Source organism: Macrobrachium rosenbergii, chromosome 41 (genome assembly GCF_040412425.1).
Source record: "Macrobrachium rosenbergii isolate ZJJX-2024 chromosome 41, ASM4041242v1, whole genome shotgun sequence".
Lineage (NCBI taxonomy): Eukaryota > Metazoa > Arthropoda > Malacostraca > Decapoda > Palaemonidae > Macrobrachium > Macrobrachium rosenbergii.
The window spans coordinates 81,502,398-81,521,783 of record NC_089781.1 but is presented as its reverse complement, the minus strand read 5'-3'; the positions used below and the strand labels follow the sequence as shown (position 1 = coordinate 81,521,783).

Here is a 19,386-nt window from a genome sequence, read left to right as displayed (position 1 = left end):
GGAGAAATGGTATGTATGAAAATCAGGACTAGATTGGAACACTGGGAGAAAGTACAGAAAGACAGTAGAGAGAACTCTGAAAAGGGAAAACCTGATGCAAAAATGGTAACAGTGATGATTTTCATGTCAAGTATGAAATTTTGGGTCATAGCCCAAACACTGGGTTCCTTAAGTCATTCAGTGTTATATATATTTAGTTGGTGAGGTAATGTTAATGATACAAAAAATGAACACTAAAAATTAACCATTCATTTCACTTGGAGATTTTAGTAGTCAATTCTAACACTTATTTATGTTTGAGAAATAATAAAACAACAATTAATTTAGGAAAAGGAGAATATAAGTATAAAAAAAATAAGAGAATGAGTCATGCAAATAGTTTCTCAAAATCTTAATGGTTTTTAAAAACCAAAAGTTCAGTAATGTCTGCAATTGTCTCCCAGAATTTTAGACGTAGATTTTTCATTATGGTCACTGTACATTGAACAGTGCACCATACTCAAGAGCACTGCTGCCATTTAAGATATACTGATAGGTTAAAACAATTTCACTCCTATCTGTTTGGAAGACAATCAATAACCTATGCTGCTTCTTATGCCTTTATGTTTTTTTATGCTGGGTATGAGACGGGAGGACTGTCTCTTGCCATTTGTTTAAAATATGTGACCTTGTGGGTCATTTCACATCCAAAAGGGGAACTATTTGTTTGATATATCTTGTGATTAGCATTTTTTGCATATTTGTTAACCTCTTCATTTCCATGAATCCCAGCTTTGTCAGTGATCTAGCAGAAACATTGACTTTTTCCAACAAAATATGTGGAAAAGCCAGTTGTGAGCCTTATTTATAAGTGGATCCATCTGTTCTTGTCAGCTGTTTGGCAACTATTTCACACCACAAGAGACTATTTATCTAGTGGTCTTCCTTGTACTGTATTCTACATTAATTATCTGTGACCCAGGTTCAGCCTGCCAACTGTTGTATTAGCATATGTTTGGCAAGCAGGTGTAATGATGTTATACCTTCTTCATAATGTCATCATAAATAACTGTCTCACCAATGCATATGACCATTTTAGTGGCTTATTCATTGTTAGTGTGTAACTAAGTGCTTCTTGTCTTCTTACTTTGGAGTGTTTTCTGTGATTATTAGTTTACTTAATATATTTTAGACCTTCCCCATGTTTCAAGCCTTATAGACCTCTTGCCCCTTTTTAGTTTTCTGAGATGGCTTTGTCTGTCCATCTGCACTTTTTCTGTCTGCCCTCAGATCTTAAAAACTACTGAGGCTAGATGGCTGCAAATTAGTCTGTTGATCATCCATCCTCCAGTCATCAGGCATACCAAATTGCAGCCCTGAAGCCTCAGTAGTTTTTATTTTATTTAAGGTTAAAGTTAGCCATAATTGTACTCCTGGCACCTCTATAGGCACCAACAACACAGGCCACCAATGGACCGTGGCTGAGTTTCATGGGCTGTGGCTAAGGGTTTTATGGGCTGTGGCCAAGTTTCATCGGCTGCAGCTAAGAGTTTCATGGGCAGTGGCTGAAAGTTTCATACAGCATTACAGGCAGTCCCCGGTTTACGACAGGGTTTCTGTTCTGACGCTGCATCGTAAGTCTAAAATTGTCGTAACCTGAAATATTGTAAAAAATCATAAGAAAACCTTACTTTTAATCATTCGGGTGTCTTGTAAATGACGTAAACTGCATTTTTATTGACCATTCTGCCCTTTTTGGAGCCATATTTATCCGTCGGATCAGTGTCATCAGCATCATAAACCTGGAACATGCATTGTAACCAGGGAAATAGTTTTTGATGAATATATTTGAAGAGCGTCATAAGCTCGGAATGTCGTAAGCCAAGCCCTCTGTAACACAGGGACTGCCTGTATATGTTGTACAGAAAACTCACTCGTGCTGAAGAAACTTCAGCGCATTTTTTACTTGTAAATAAGTATGCCAGAGGCCAAGATGTGACAGCATGAAATAAATAACAATCTTTGAAGAACAAGATTCCTGTGTGTATCATGAAATCTTGACTTTCTTCATATAGAGATCTATTGCTGATTTATGTGTCTCCAGAGGCAAGATTAAAGTGGGCAGTGACTTCACATGGTGTGTGGGGTTTTCCTATTATTTTTAAAGCATGAGACATTTTGAACCTAAAATGGAGACATTTCCCTTCACACACAAGCCTGTTGTTTGCAAACTAATGGCCCTCTTTGTTTGATCCCCAAGATTCTTTTCTCATTTTGAATACACATAGTAATATTAATTAAAACAGTTTTTCTTTGTTCTTGAGACTAGCTCTATCTTTAGGGATGAGTAAATAAGAAATATAAGTTAGAGAGGGTGATTCTCAGCATCTCTGTTCTTCACTAGTGATGAGGATGATCTCAAGAAGTGATACCTTTCATTTCTAAGGCAATTGTTTGTGATGGAGATATCCTTGTCATCATTCTTTCTGTTTTTGGGTTCATTAAAACAACCCCAGGGTGGACAGGTGATTAACTTGCTCCACCACCTCAACCTTCCTTTCAGAACTCTTGATCCACACACGAAGCATTTGATACCCAACACATTTCACAAATGACTAATGGTATTTTCCTTTTGTTCATTATGAGTAATGGTCATTCTGACTATGCTTCAGTCTATTTTTGAAGGGCATCCTACCAGCTGTCATCATGTAGGATTTTATTTCTATCATTCAAAAGTTTTCTTGAAATAGTTTTTTTTTATGTATCATTGCTGTATTTTTAAAGTATCTCGCTAATCACTATTTTAGAGTGACTCTACTCATGAAAAGTTAAAGGCATTGGTAAACACTTTAAAAAAACTTCCTTGAGTAGGCCTAGTTATTTCTGTTTGAAAATTCATTTGGTAAGGTAAGAAATGGTTGTATTACTCTACTGACAGATCTCCTGGGCGTTAGGGGCGGGGATGCTTGTCTCCAAAAATTTTGTTGATTGTGACAGGAAATAGGTGCTGAACTGTGGGAGATAGATATATATTTTTCTTTAGAAAATATGATAATTTCATATAAGCTACTTACCAAGTAATTACATAGCTATTAGTTTCTATTAGCCGGCAGCTAGAATTTTGAAATTCGCGGTAGAGCTACTTTTGTTTTGGCTAGGCGAGTTACCCTGCCCACTTTCGGGGTAAGAGAGGAACCAGCTCAGCAAACGAGCTCAGTATGTTTCTGCCGGCTGATGGCTGTGGTTACAGTGATTGGCAACAGCAGTTTTTTTAAATTTCTCTTCTCTTTTGATCTTGGAATCATTGGTGAAGTATTCTCTTTATGGTAGCATTTTTGGGCACAATTAGATAGTGCCAGGTTTTCACAGGAAGACCAGTATTACCAATTTTGACGTTTTTGAGAATTTTTTGACTCGTGGCTTTTCAACAAAGATTTAGGTATTGCAGTAAAGGCTGCAGTACGTGACTAACTAAAGCCTACTATGAGCCTCATACTCTTTGTACAACTTGCAGGGGTCAAATATGTTCCCCTGAACTGACTTGTGAGGAATGTGTTTCATGGGATCCTAAAATGTGGAAGACTTTGAGTAGTCATTAGACCAAATTAGACAGGGACAAAAAGAGGAAAGCAGCAGTTAGAGCTAGTAGCAAGAAGAGTTTAGCTAGTCAGGTGTCTGCTAAATCTGTTTCTGATAATTATTTTGACTCCTTGTCTATTGTTCCACCCAGTCCCTCTTTTCAGTCTGTACCGATCACTCTGCACCCTGGCTCCCTTCCTCCCGATCCCGACCCCATTACCAGCTTTGAATCTAGAATTAACCTTAAGTTTGGATTATTAGTTAATATGATGGAGAAAACTGGTGCTTTTGGTAAAGTCCTGATGGGCAAGGTGGATGTGAAAGGTGATGGTGAAGTGTTAGTGAAGGAGGTAGCTGTCTGTCCCACCAATTCTCCTAGGCCAAACTCCCCTAAACCTGGGAGGAGCCAAACTGGCAGCCCAAAGGGGGTCAGTGGGGTCTGCCCACAGGCAGTCACCCCCTCAGTCGTACCTGTTGCTGAGTCCCAGGTTATGGCAGGACGCTGCTGGAAAGGCATCTTTGTGGAAGTGGATCGTCTTTCGTCTAGTGCCTCCAGAAGTGATTCTAGTCCCAGGCGCCAGTGGTGTTTTCAAGGTGAATCTCACCCTCTGAAGAGGCATGACTTGGGTGTATCTCAGCCTCTTGCAGTTCCTGTTAAGAGGGTTAAAGAAACTTCTCCAGAATGTCTACCTTCCTTTAGCTTTTGAGACAGTCCGGAACATTTCTCCCAGGATCATCCGGAGTTAGTGGCACAATTTCCATCTACTAAGCGCTTAGTGTTCGTAAGCGCTCTTCTGTATCTAGGACCTCATCTTCTAAGCGCCCATCCTTAGTTTTGGAGGATTTGCTTGGGCATATAGTGATGTCGGAGCGCTTACCAGCGCCCATGCACCCAGCTTCTGTTCCTGTAGCTCCTGAACAATCCGCTTTACCTGAATCTTGTTTGGCTTCCGAGATGCAGTCTTTGGTGCCAGTGCACCCAATGGTGCCAGAACTTCCTTTACCTGTTTAAAATGCTGCTCCTTGTTGTGTGGCTCTTTCCAAGCGCCCCTCATCTTCTGTGCAACCATCGTCTTCTGAGCACCTCTTAGCCGAGTGCTCGTCGGATCCCGAGCTCCCATTGGTACTGTCCTCCTCAGCCCTCTGTGAAGTGGAAAGCTGGCTCTCAAGCAAGAGAGAGCAGGGGAGAGCCTCTTTTAGTTGTCCTCCGTCTAGATTGTCGCAGAGAAGATACCTTCTCCTGGTTGAGTGACTCCTCCAGAAGGTCGGCGTTCAGTTCAGCTAAGATCTTGTTCTTGATCTCGGAATTGGACCACCTTATCAAACACTTGTTTAAGGTCTCTGAAGTTCTCAGCTTTCTAGATTGGGCAGTAGGAGCTCTTGCCTGCAAATTAAAGGATTGTCTTCATATTCCGGAAGACTTCTCTTCGGATTTTTTGGGGGTCATCTCATGCCTAGATAAAGGTATTAGAGACGGTTCATTTGAATTATCCTCGCTATTTGCGATGGGAATTTTCAAGAAAAGGGAGCTTTGGTGTTCCTACACCACGCAGGGAGTAACACCTTCCCAGAAGTCCGCACTCCTCTTCTCTCCTCTTGACAAGAAACACCTACGCCCTCAGGCTGGCTGTGCTGCAGATTGCTTCTGATCTGCACTATCAGCTAGGCAACTTAGAGAGTCTCTGGCCTTCAACTCTAGGACAGTTTCTCATGTACAACCTCAGCCCTTTCGGGGTAGAGGCAGACAAAGAGGTATCCCCAGACCTCGTGGAAATGCCCGTTTCATCCCTTGGGCAAACAAAAAGTCCTCTAATAAACCACCTGCACGTAAGTGAGGATCTAGTCCTCCACCCACCTGTGGGGGCAAGGCTCATCCACTTTTGGGAGCATTGGGAAGAGAGAGGAGCGGATAGTTGGATTGTACAAGTTCTGAGAGAAGGTTATTCGATCCCGTTTCTGAAGAAACCTCCCTTAACCAACAAGCCCGTCTTATTGATAGCCTACTTGGAAGGCTCTGAGAGGTTTTCAGCCCTCTCCCAAGAAGTGTTAGCACTCCTCAAAAAAGAAGCAGTCGAACTAGTCGAAGACACCTCCTCTCTGGGGTTCTACAATCGGGTGTTTGTAGTCCCCAAAGCCTCAGGGGACTGGAGGCCAGTTCTGGATGTGAGTACCCTGAACTTGTATGTGCAGAAAACAAAATTCAAAATGGAGGCGTCCCAGTCTGTCTGTGCATCCATTCGTTTGGAAGATTGGATGATTTCGATAGATATGAAAGATGCCTACTTCCATGTCCCAATTCATCAGGACTCGAGGAGGTTTTTAAGGTTTGTGTTTGAGCACAAGGTGTACCAGTTCAGAGCCCTTTGCTTCGGCTTGTGTACAGCCCCGCAGATGTTCACGCGTGTACTAGCCCCAATAACGAAATGATTACACTTGATGGAGGTCAACATTTCGCTATATCTCGACAATTGGCTCATTTGCTCCCAGTAGAAAGAAAAATGTGCGAGGAACCTTCGCAAGACCCTTCTCCTAGTCCAGGATTTGGGCCTCTTGATAATCTTCCCAAAGTCTCAACTGACTCCTTCTCAGGAGATAGCTTATTTGGGGATGAGGATAAACTCATGGATTTTTTGGGCTTTTCCCTCCCCCCATAGGGTAGACTCGTGCCTTCAGAAGGTAGACAAGTTTTTCACCCTTCAGTCCTGTTCTGCGAACAGCTGGATGAGCCTGTTGGGGACTCTCATCCATGGAACAATTCATGTCCCTGGGAAGGCTGCACATGAGAAACAGTTCTTTCTGAAAATCAGCTGGAACTGAAAGAAATACCTGGATTTTTTCATTTTTCCAGTAATGAAGGAAATAAAAGAGTATCTAGTTTGGTGGAATACGAGACAAGCTCTCTCAAGGAAAGTCGCTCCGTCTTGTGAACCCCGACCTAGTGTTTTATTTAGACGCATCAGACATAGGTTGGGGAGCCCTCATGGGAGACAAGGAAGTGTCAGGCCTTTGGATTTCAGAACAGAGGAATTGACAGCAGTTCACTAGGGATTGCAAGCGTTTGCATCAGAGGTGTCCGGGAAGACAGTGACTGTCCACTCGGACAACACCACGGCACTTCTTATGTCAAAAAACAAGGGGGAACTCATTCGTTTACCCTTTGCCAAGCAGCAAGAGCCCTGCTCATTTGGATGTATCAAAATCAAACCCAGATCTTAACCAGGTTTATTCAGGGGAAATTCAACTTGTTAGCAGACAAACTCAGCCATCGAAAGCAAGTTCTCCCCACGGAATGGACTTTGTACTCCCTTGCAGTCCTAGAATTGTGGAAACTGTGGGGAAGGCCGGTTCTAGATCTGTTTACGACTGCAAAGAACCATTGTCTCCCTTTGTATTTTTGGCAGCGCCAGATCCACAAGCATGGGCGACGGATGCAATGCTTTCAGATTGATCGAACATGGACCTTTATGTCTTTCCCCCATTCAAGATGGTGAGAGAGGTATTAAACAAGTTCCGAAATCATCAGAATGTAAAGATATGACCAGTAGCCTCTTCTGGCCAGCACAGGAATGGTTCCTGGACTTGCTGAAACTTCTCACGGATTTTCCGAGGCTGTTGTCTCAAAAGCCCAAACTACTCAAACAACCACATTTCAGGCAGTTCCATCAAAGACTGCTTGCAGATTGGTACGAGTGAAAGAATTTTCAAAGGCAATTGCAGATGCTATTGCTCGTTGTAGACGACATTCCTCAAGCAAAGTTTATCAAGCCAAGTGGACAGTCTTCCGTGACTGGTGCAGGAGACGCAACATCTTGTCTTCTGAGACATCTGTAGCGGAGATAGGTGATTTCCTGGTCTATTTAAAATCTTCCAGGAATCTGTCTATCTCAACCATTAAAAGTTACAGGGCAATGTTGAGCTCTGTATTTAGACATAGGAGTTTAGATCTCTCCACTATTAAAGATCCTTCTGTTTTCATCAAGTCGTTTGACACAACCAAACAGAAAGAAGATAAGCTGGTAGTCTGGAATTTAGATGTGGTTCTTAAGTGGCTGTCACAACCACGTTTTGAACCCCTGCGATCTATCTCTTCGAGGGACCTAACTAGGAAGACTCTGTTCCTAGTAGTGTTAGCTACTGCCAAGCGGATAAGTGAGCTACATGCTTTTGGTAAAAAGATTGGATTCTCCCAGGGTGATGCAATTTGCTCAATTACCCTAGGATTCTTAGCTAAGAATGAAACCCTTTCCAATCCCTGGCCTCGCTCATTCATTATTAAAAGTTTAATAGATATATCTAGGTCTGGAGGACGTAGAAAGAACTCTTTGTCCTCTAAGGGCATTGAAATACTATTTACTTAGAACAGAAAAGATCCGTGGGTCTTCGAGCAACCTAGAACAGAAAAGATCTGTGGGTCTTTGAGCAAACTTTGGTGTTCAGTAAAGAATCCTTCTCTCCCTCTTTCAAAAAATGCCTTGGCATTTTTTATGAAGGACGTTATTCAAGAGGCGCACTCAAATTGAGGAGGATGTGTTGCCCATAGTGAAAGTTAAAGCGCATGAAGTGAGGGGGGTAGCCAGTTGCCTAGCTTTTAGGCATAATTTGTCTACCACCTGTATTATACAAACAACGTTTTGGAAATGCAAATCAGTGTTTGCATCTCATTATTTGCATGAAATTGAAACTGTCTATGAAAATTGCAGTACCTTGGGTCCTATTTTGGTTGCTGGTATGGTGTTGGGAGGAGTGTAGGAAGTCTTCCTTTGTCCTTCCTATTTACTAGCTTTTATTCATGGTGTTGAGTTGTAGGGGAGCTTGGGGGTACTTTGTATTTGGAGTGCTCACCAGTTTTTTGTCTATTAATGGTTGGGTAATGGTATTTTTTAACGTTTGGGATTAGGCGATTGTGTTTATATTCTCTGGTTTTGTTCTTTGGTATTGTGTCCAGGGCAGGGGCAACTTTGTTAATTCTTTTGTGCAATCGGATGCTCCTTTGCAACAAAGAACCCTGCTAATGTAGTAGGCGACTTCTGGCTACACCGCCATGCTGCTATAAGTTGAGATGAGCTCCATCCAGAGGCGGTACTTTCCTGTAATAGTTCTCTCAACAGGTAAGGAACCAGTAATCATTCTTACCAATGCTAGCCATTCTTATATTTCTTTTACATTACAATTTTAATGTATTAAGATAGATAATCCATGCATCCCACCTCCTACAATGTGGGATTCAGCTATGTAATTACTTGGTAAGTAGCTTATATGCAAATGACATTTTTATAATAAAATAAAGTTTTATATATACTTACCAAGTAATTACATAATCAGAGCCCTCCCTCCTCCCCTCGCATGGTTAAGAAGGCATAATCATATTGAGCTTGTTTGCTGAGCTGGTTCCTCTCTTACCCCGAAAGTGGGCGGGGTCACTCGCCTAGCCAAAACAAAAGTAGCGCTACCGCGAATTTCAAAATTCTAGCTGCCGGTTCATAGAAACTAATAGCTATGTAAATACTTGGTAAGTATGTATAAAACTTTATTTTATTATAAAAATGTCATTTTTACAATTTTCTCTTGAATATTTCCATGCTTTCACTTTTTTTAATTCCTGTGGCAAATCATAAGATAGTGCTATGTGTTCAATTTAAATTCCTGCATCTCTGTACATCTTTGGATTTCATTAAGCCATATTTATATGTGTTCCCAAATGGAACGCACCTTTTACCATTTTGGATGAATATTTTCCAAATAAACGTATACAGAACCAGTGGAGATAGTATAGATTCTGAAAGGTTACAGCTAATTATCTTCAAAGTTTTAGAATAACGTTAGGTAGGAATAGGTACAATTAAAATAAAGATATGTACATTTTATGGATCAGTGCAAAGTTGAAATGTATTTTTCATAGGATAACAATAGGAAGGAATAGGCAAAATTAAAATAGAGAAAAGTAAATTTTATGGATCAGTGCAAAGTTGAAATATATTTTTCGTAGAATAACAATAGGAAGGAATAGGCAAAATTAAAATAGAGATAAGTACATTTTATGGATCAGTGCAAAGTTGAAATATATTTTTCATAGAATAACAATAAGGAGGAGTAGGCAAAATTAAAATAGAGATAAGTACATTTTATGGATCAGTGCAAAGTTGAAGTATATTTTTCATAGTTTTTAAATACAAGACTCATTTTACTGAGAGTACTTTCCTCTCCTTCATTCCATTTGGTTCTTACACAACTGTTTCAGCTTTGAGACCTCTGATGTTTTGGGTGTTACTCACTTGTTGTGGTAATACTCACCTGAGAGTATTACTTGAGATTGTCTGTCAATGTGTCTATTAAATTGATGCAGGTGAGATTTGTTGTTATGCAGAAGGTATTCTTGAATGTCTTCATGCTGCTTTACTACTTATAAATTGACTGTCTACTGCTTTTGACCATCAGTACAGCATTATTAGTAGTACTGTAATTAGTTTAACAAAACTAATGAAAACTATTAAATCACTGGCCTGGTTTGGCTATCTATAATGACGATAGTAAAAGTAAAAGGTTCATATAAAACAAGAGTTTTAAAATGCGTATTTTTTGTACTTTGCAAACATTCCTTCTTTTCAGGGTCTCGGCCAAAGAAAATATGTATAGAAAGTGAAACAGGGTTGTCACTTTTGGCTAGGCTAGAAACCCGCCCAAATTTGACAGGGTTGGATCCCATCCTGTTCCCAAGTGGTCTCCAGCCAGGTGAAATTGTTCAACTTACTGGTCATCCTGGAAGTGGAAAGTCATTGATGATACTTCATTTAACAGTTTCTGTGCTTCTTCCAAAAACATGGAAAGGAATATACCTTAATGGCTGTGAAGCTGGAGTCATTTTTGTTGCTTGTAATAGTGATTTAAATATATGGCAACTTGAAAATATGTTAAAAAAGAAAGTAAGTATTATTGTTAAGTGTTGCAAAAGTGCCTTAAAAATTGATGGTAATGACAAATCTAAGCAAGATAGGATTAGTTGTGCTGATGAATTCAAAACATTTTTACAACTTAGTAAGGAAGTTATGAAAGAGGAAATAAGCAAACTTGTAAGGCAGTGTTTGAAGAATTTTATATTTCTCAAGTGTGCAGATAGTGGTCAGTTTGCTATAACCCTATCGTCAATTGATATGTATTTTCAAGATAACAAAAATGTTTCCTTAGTGGCTGTTGACAGTATATCTGCATTTTATTGGTGGGATAATAAATTCAGAGGTGGGACGTGGTACCTAACAGAGCAGTATTATAATAAGATTTTTGAAACTTTTGTCAGTCACATTAAAAAGTACAAAGTTGCCTTTATTTTTGCACGGCAGACCCTCTTTCGGAAAAATCGCCAGGGTAATAAGAGACAGAGGTTCTCTGAAGGAGGAGGAGAGCCAGAGAAGAGTGATAAGGATTACGAATTCTTGGGAAAAGAATGGGCCAAATCCGTCACCTTCAAGATTAACCTGTCAATACTCAAGTGCCCAGTCTTGAGCATAAATCAGGATATTGGCAGTGAGTTCTCACACGGGGAGTCTTCTGAATGTGCTGATGTTACTAAAGGTCAGTCTACTAGTAGCAAAGAAGGAGTAGGTGTAGGTAAGATTAGCAATCTTAGAATGTTGTTTTGTGCTGCTTTAGTATCAAATCAAAGGAGAGCGAAATTGAGTTTTACAGTCCATGAGGAAGGAATCAGATGGTGTAATTAATTGATTGCACGGGTATGTAGAATCTTATTTTATTACAAAAGGTCTTTTACTTTGTACAGTAGTTTGTTACAACTTGTAGTATGAGATCGTGAATTTTCCTAAGGGTGTTGTTTTAGTTTCGGAAATGAAATACCTGTACCTGTACAGTATTCAGTAACTGACTCGTGTACATACTTTGCAGATGTATATTTATATACCTAACCTTATTTATTTTTATACAGCACAAATTTAATTCTGTAGAGGCAAGTATTTTAGTGGTGTAGACTATATTTTTTTAAGGAAATTTTGTTATGTTTCATGAAGTTTTGTATTATATTGTTTCATTTTTTTTTATTCATTATAGACATTTAGATGGCCTTCTCTGAAAAAAGTAATTGTGTGGCAGTTTTCATACAAAAGCCTTGATATTTAAAAAAAAAATGGAATTAATTATAAAATTGTTTATAACTTTTTGCCTTTAACCATTGGTGGGAGATAGCAGCTGATATAGTTTTTATTTGACATGCCAGATTTGGGAATTTTATTCTTTGAGATGACTTTTGGAAATACATCTTTGAGGTTATCAGTTCTTTTGGTTTATAAATTTTCAGTTTACTTTTTAAGGCTGGTTTCTGAAATGTATTTTCTGTATTTCAAGTTAAACTGAAATTAAAACCATGTGAAGAATATCAAAGGTGTTTGCTTTCCAGTTTGTAAAAAGACTAGAGCCTATTTATACTATTTGAGAGAATATTTCAAGCTCTGAAGCATCTCATTAGTAACGTTAATTTTTCAGTTCTGTCAGTTGACATATAGTACTGTAACGGATCCTGTTAATGTTTAAAAGATGGAAGAGTAAAGACACTATAAATTTATGTCATAAGTAGAACTGTGACTCTTGTTACTGGAGAAGAAGCAAAGTTGAAAGTCTAGTCTGGAAAGTGGCTGTGTGGATCCTTCCATCCAAGTGTTGAGGTGAATGTAATATTCTGTACTGAATGTAACAAATGGTGTCACAAGGGATGTTAGAGATTGTAAAGTTAAAGTCGAAGTGGAGTACAGTACATATAATTAGTTTTTGACTACAGAGTGTATAAGGTCTGACAGTGAAGAGTTGGTGGCAGGGCAGATTGGAGGAGATGGAATATTTCAGACTGGAATGATAAAGCTAGTATTAAGAGGGCAGTAAGCAAAGCATAGCAAAAGCTTGGATATAGTAGAATGAGATTGCCTGTGGTGAAAATGCAGGGAAAGCAGTCAGTTAGAGAGGTAATACGTATGGGAGTGACAGAATGACAACTTGCCAGTATGATGGCCTAAAGGATCTTGAAGAAAGGATATAGATACGGGGATCAGATGGGAATTAAGTCAGAAAGGGCACAAGGTGGAAGGGAGTGGAGAAACTTTAGTAAATGTTTAACCTGTTGTAGTGGAAACATGACATAAAACCATTAGTGATGATAATATTGGATAACTCATGCAGACTGTTAGAAATTGTGCCATTACATTCATTTAATAACTAATTCCAAGAGTTCTAGTGGTGACATATAATTTTTGGTTCTAATTAGATTGCATAATGAATAAATAACGTAAAGTGTGGACGGTTTACATTACTGTATAATATCTAGACAATTATCATAAGGATGTCTCCCAGGATACAGATGGTACCAGCTGTTACAGAAACCTTTAATGAAAGTATTTCCCCTTGTAAGCAAAGTTTTATGGCCTCCATGTTTCATAGTTTTGACTTATTTGGTGTGTCTGTTCCTGAATAGAAAATGATTATGTGGAACTCAGACTTTTTCTTTATATTGCAAGAATTTTTGGAATCTTTTAATGAAGTATTATTCTGATGGCATTTATTTGCCTTCTTTATTTCTAGTTTGGTAGGCCTCAATTATAGTTCTTCATTGTCATGCTAGGAGCATTTTGACTAAAAATGTATGTATTTGTTTATCTTGGCATTTCTAGACTTAATAGTTGACTGCTGTGGTTGATAAGAATTTGCTGATAAGCTACTTGAAACTCTTGTCGTTTTTGCAATTATTGTAAATTTTTAGTTCTTTTTTCATTTATGTAGGAGTAGTCATACTTAATGGCAACAATTGTTTGTGTGTAGAAGTCTTTTATTGCAATTTTAAAATTTGTTTTCATTCATTTTCTTTATGGAGACATCAATGCTTTGTTGTATTGATAAAGAATTCTAAATTAATATTCAACCAAAGGTCATGTTAAATTTTTTTCATTTTAATTACTCTCAACTTATGGGTGGTAGCATGATTATGATACAAGTCTTTTTGTGACTTAAAGGCACAGGAACATGTCTTTTGACTGAATGAGAATATTAGGTACAGTGTTGTTTCAGCAGCTGATAACATTAAATGTCATTAGCAGTCTTGGTAAGGACGATGATCATTTGTATTTTTGCTCACATTTTGTCATGAGCCATTTTATGTACATCCATCCATCCATATTGATGTAACATAAACTGCTATTGAGTTGGATAGAGTGAGGAAAAGAATGAATGGGAAGAAAGGAATTGAATTAAAGCTTGGAAACTAAAGAATGAATTCTTCAAAATGGAAAATAGAAAGTTTTAGCAAATGCAGAATAAAAAGTTGAGGGTGTAAACCAGATAAGCAACAAAAAGTATAATATCTGGGGAAGGATGTAAATGGAGATTCACTAAGGGTAACTGAGTATGGAGAGGTAAACAGCGAGAAGAGGAGGGAGGCTCAGGCAGATGTCCGGAGCAAAGATGATTCAGAAACAACCAAATCTGAACTTGGCACATCAGAGGGAAGAGAGACAGCTTTTGGAATAGGGAAGTGGATAAAGAAAGGGTAGAAAATATATGCAGGAGATATGGTATGTAAAAGATGAAAATGGAGAAATCAAAATTCAAGAAATAATGAAACAGTGAATGTATTGCTTTGATAATGTAAATGAAGACAGAGATTATTAGAGAATGTGACACCTGAAGAGATTAAGATAACCCTTGGGGGGATAAGAGAAAAAATGCAGGCCATGAAAGGTCCAGAATCATTGTAATAAAAAGAAATTTTCTGAAAGTAGCTAGAAAATCATTCGATGATGAGCTGATCAATTTATATGTAACAGTGAAAAAGATGAAAGGATCAGAAATGTGGAGAAAGCCAAAATTGGTGAAGAAAGACAAAGGAGATTCACTACAGTGTGATAAGCATAAAGGAATAATTTTTCTAGAGTATTGCTTTCAATGTGATTATTTTATTATTTTGTCATATTGGCATTACAACAAGAATGCTATTAAAGTACGGGAGAAGATGCTACCAGAAGTTTTTGAAAAGGCTTTAAGCATTCTAAGTGTGGGTTGGGCACTATGGAAGGACATTATTAATGATGCATCTGTCATATGAAAAAATAAGTTATATATCTGTGGCTCTTGAGAAGGCCTTGGCAGAATACTGAGATTGAATAATTAGATAGGCATTATAAGAGCAAAGGACACCAGAAAGATTAATTTAACTGTCAAAATATTAAGTTAATGAATGGTTACTTCAGGTTAGTAACTCGGCTTGGTATTCACACAAGTTAGTCAGGCCTATCAGCAGACAAAACTACAGAACATCTGTAATTTCTTTGTTACAGTGGTTAGTCCATTGATTAGTGGTTGCACAAATGAAATTGCTCTAATATAGCTTCCTTTAAAACCAAGTTTTTGTGTAGCTTACAACTTTCAAATAGTATTTACCATTACCATTTAGGTTTATATGCCTTAGTCCAACAGTAATGATCCAAGTACTGTACTCTACAGTTGCTCAGTAAAACTCCCCTCTTGAGTAGATGGCAGTCAAAATTGCTGTGGATGGTCCTTGTATACATGATGAAAAATGTTAGACAAAATTTAAACCCTAGTCTCTAACAAAGGTTTCAGGTAACATTATAAAAATAGGAGTGTAATCATGGTAGAAGTCTGTGAGTGTGGCGAGTCTAACTTGCGAAACCTTGTAAAATTTTATTAAATATAATGCTTGAATTCCTTTAAAGGTTTTCATGTGTGTTAAGAAGCTCATCCAGATTTGTTACTTTGCACTATAGGAAAGGAAATAACCAACTTCTTTGTTATCCTAGCTAATGATGTACTTTATATAAAGTTATTGTGATAATTATTATGATTAATTAGTTTAGTGAAACCACCAAGTCACATTTTTAGCCTTACTTAGGTTTTATGGAGAATTTTTTCCTAAGTGAGAGGTGAAACTTGGGGTAAGGTAAAGTTACAGAAGTTGGAAGCAAATTTATTACATTATCCAGCTGGATTTTAATCTCAAGATGATTTAATGACCCTCCAGTTCGTCCATTAACTGACTAATGGGTAGCTTTCAGCTCATCATAAGGACATACAAGAACTGTAAGAAAAAAAATACAGCGTCAAATACTACTGAGTTCACCAAATGAAATGGCCCCAGTATCCAGTAGTGTTGTAATAGGCTTGGGTTAAAGAAGCCCATAAACTTAAAAGCACCCAAGGTAAACTATGTGAAAGTGAAAAGAGTAAATGTTGGAACAGTGTTACAAAGAATTGGAGGTTTTAGAGATGTTGGCAAGGAGAATAGTGAATGTACAATCACTCAAAAAAGTTTTGCAACATACTTCAAAACTTTTCGACAACAGCTTATAATAGCGACATCTGGCGCTATTTGGCAACTCAGTTGTAAGCGCTCCTGAAAAACTGAACACTAGTGGTGGGTCCGAGAAATTACCTGCAGTTTCCCTTAAACACGGCTTTTTCTGATACTGCTTACTGTTGTCATATTTTACTTAATTAAAGGATGTTACTGTAATACTTCAGAGGTCATCACTGTTATTATGTTTTAATATTTTCATCTCCAACTGCCATCACTATCGTTGTTTTATCTCCTTCATATGTGTGAACTTTGTAGGCATAGGCCTACGACTGTTACAAGTTGAACTATTAGTCTTATTAACATCAACAAATATGACTTTTGTAAAGATTTGCTTCACATTATTATTAATTAAATTTTTGAATGACTAATCCTATGTATATTGTGAACTAGTGAAACTTAATATAAAATATACTGAACTATACTAACAGATTTCACGTCTATTTTTGTAATACATAGAATATAATTGCACACACATACATACATACATACATACATACATACATATATATATATATATATATATATATATATATATATATATATATATATATATATATATATATATATATATATATATATATATATATATATATATATATATATATATATATATATATATATATATATATATATATATATATATATATATATATATATATATATATATATATATATATATATATATATATATATATATATATATATATATATATATATATATATATATATATATATATATATATATATTATATATATATATATATATATATATATATATATATATATATATATATATATATATATATATATATATATATATATATATATATATATATATATATATATATATATATATATATATATATATATATATATATATATATATATATATATATATATATATATATATATATATATATATATATATATATATATATATATATATATATATATAATGCCGTTATCATGTGTAATTTCTTATTTCTTTCATTGCTACTTAGGCCTATCATTTTGATGCCTCCTATGAAGTTAACTGAATATATAACGCCTAATTTTGTATTTCTTATTATCTAAGTTTCTAAAGAATTAAAATTAGCTAGAAGTTCAACATTAATTTAGTTAATGCTAAATGCCAGCAGTGATGAAGACTACCATGCTCATCAGTGGAGAATGTCTCCTCCTCATCGCAAAAGATGACTCGGGCCACTGGATTATATTACAACGCAAACCCTAGCCTCTATTCTTTGTGTTTCGCTGATATGAAGTGTTTCTTGACAGGAGTATGATGAAATAATATCTTGGTCTCATGTAGCCTGTTAAGGATGGTTTGAGCAGCAACTTGAAGGGAGAGCATAATGTTCTCTCTTTATAGCAACATCGGTTGTCACGGGGAGTTAGGAGGGGGTGCCTTAAGATCATCCGATGATGATCTGTAACGTAGTGCAACAATGGGGTTGTCCTCCAGTTTTTACAATGAATTTATCATGTTTCCTCGTTCTCTCTGTTGTTGTATCCTCTATACATGGTTGTTTTATTTACGCTAAGCTGCCGAGCAATATCTACAATAGAAACATTAGTCTTATGCAAGCTAATGATTGTGGCGCCGACTTAGTCTGTTGCCCATCTTATCGCACGTGAAGAGAGTTTAAACTTCTCCTGCCTAAATGTGGAGTCACACGATAACATACGACGTTATGAGTTTTTTCTTTTTGTTTTTGACAACGATAATGGTTGAATTCTTTTCTTTCTTTATTTATATATAATTTCATTGATGGTTATTCAATATTATTTTATTAATCAATAAGTTTTTCTCTGATTCGAAATATAGTTTCTTCTTTGACTCTTTTTCCCAATCATCTGAAGTGAAATTTTTCAAAATGTTTCATCATTTTTCGTAATATGAATTTTTCACTTGCCATTCTTTTTTATATTGTTAACCGTATGATTAATAACCAAAGTCGCCTAAGAAAATTACATTTCCTTGTAAATATCAAAAGAACAAATTACTGTTAGGTGAACGAAAACTTCTGGAACGTGTTGCAAAACATTTTTGAATGACTGTACATACAGTATAGAGGAAGGTATATACTAAGAGAACAAATAAGATTAGAAGTAAGTTTTGTTGGGGTGAAAGCAAGAGAAGACAAAGTGTAGTTGGTTTGTTTTTCCAAAATAAAATGACATGATGTAATAGAAGTAGGTAAAAAATTGAAAGGATATTGAAGATCAAAATATTCCTAGGCAAGAAGGTAATGAGTGTTCTCAGCTTTTGCACCACAAACAAGGAAACCAGAAGAAAAATGGGAATTGTGGGGAAGTTGGTGTATAGTGGCAAAAGTTCCATAGGGTATGTTTGTAGGAGGTGACCCAGATGCTAATGTGGGAGCAGAAAGGAGAATCTGAGATATGACAAAAGAATAGAGCAGGTGCTTTATAGAGAGACTAGGAGTGAGAAGCAGTACTATACTGAAATTTTGTCAGATGCTGGTAAATAGAGATCTCAAAGATTGACAGGCTTTGGCCATGTGATGAGTAAGGGTAAGATCAGTCGATCAAGAATAGCAGTAGGTATGAAAGTATCAGGAAAAAGACCAGTGAGAAGCCCAGAAGAGCATAGTTGGGGATCTGCACTAGATGGATTATTTAAGTAGAAAGTTCACAAGACAGAAAAGAGTAGGGAGAACTCATCATACATGTGTAGTTGGGAAGGTATTCGTTTCTTATAAACTGTCAGTTGTACTGCCTGCTTTTACTTTCGTAGGAACAAGCTGCTCAATAATTAACTATGTTGGAGCTTCAATTATCGTGCTCAGATGTTTGCTATCTTCCAAACTTTCACAAGTTTTCCTTTCATATATTTTGGTTAAATGAAAATTATGTTTCCCCTTAAATACATTTATTATAGTCTTTAAACTGTATAACTTTTCCACCTTTCAATGGGTAGTAGTGACCGAGTCTTTATCTTAAAAGGCACTTTGTAAAATTCTTGGACTTAGAATTTCACTTATTCTATGGGCATTCAGAAATTTTATATAAGTCACAAGTCACTTCAAGCTTTCACTGTCACCTCTCTACACATCTGACACACTTCCTGCCCTGAGCCTTTTTCTAACTGACTCTCCTTCCAAAGTCTTTGTATATATGGGTATTCATTCAATGCTGAGATCTGGTACAATTTTCCCAAGTTTTGTTCAGATGGGCTTCCCTTTTCCATTAACGTTTCATGTTTAATTATCTGTACAATTCGTTCAACGATCGTTATCGAGTTAATGTTATGGTGTGCGAGGGGTCACTGGGGAAGGTCAAGATCTCAATTAGCTATTCTGCCCAGTGCTGTAGGTGATAAACACATTGATTCGACGGGCAACTAACAGTCAAACTCAGCATTTGGGATCACTAAGTTTCGTTATCACCCCTTTTCTGTTTTGCTCTCTCTATCTTTATCAAAGATATTCTGCATGCCCTCG

The 19,386-nt window shown here is 36.9% G+C and overlaps 1 protein-coding gene across 3 annotated transcripts in view; it reads left to right on the top strand.

Moving 5' to 3' along the window:
• Positions 1-19,386, top strand: part of LOC136826925 (DNA repair protein XRCC2-like) — a 35,541-nt gene that overhangs the window by 3,363 nt on the left and 12,792 nt on the right. The window contains exons 3-4 of one of the 3 annotated variants that reach the window (XM_067084503.1): positions 10,165-10,478; positions 10,893-11,938. In XM_067084503.1, the coding sequence (XP_066940604.1) occupies positions 10,165-10,478; positions 10,893-11,270 (692 nt within the window). In that variant the 3' untranslated portion in view covers positions 11,271-11,938. Of the gene's footprint in view, positions 1-10,164; positions 11,939-19,386 lie in introns of those variants that run through there. The other 2 variants (XM_067084502.1, XM_067084501.1) reach the window with 2 other exon arrangements.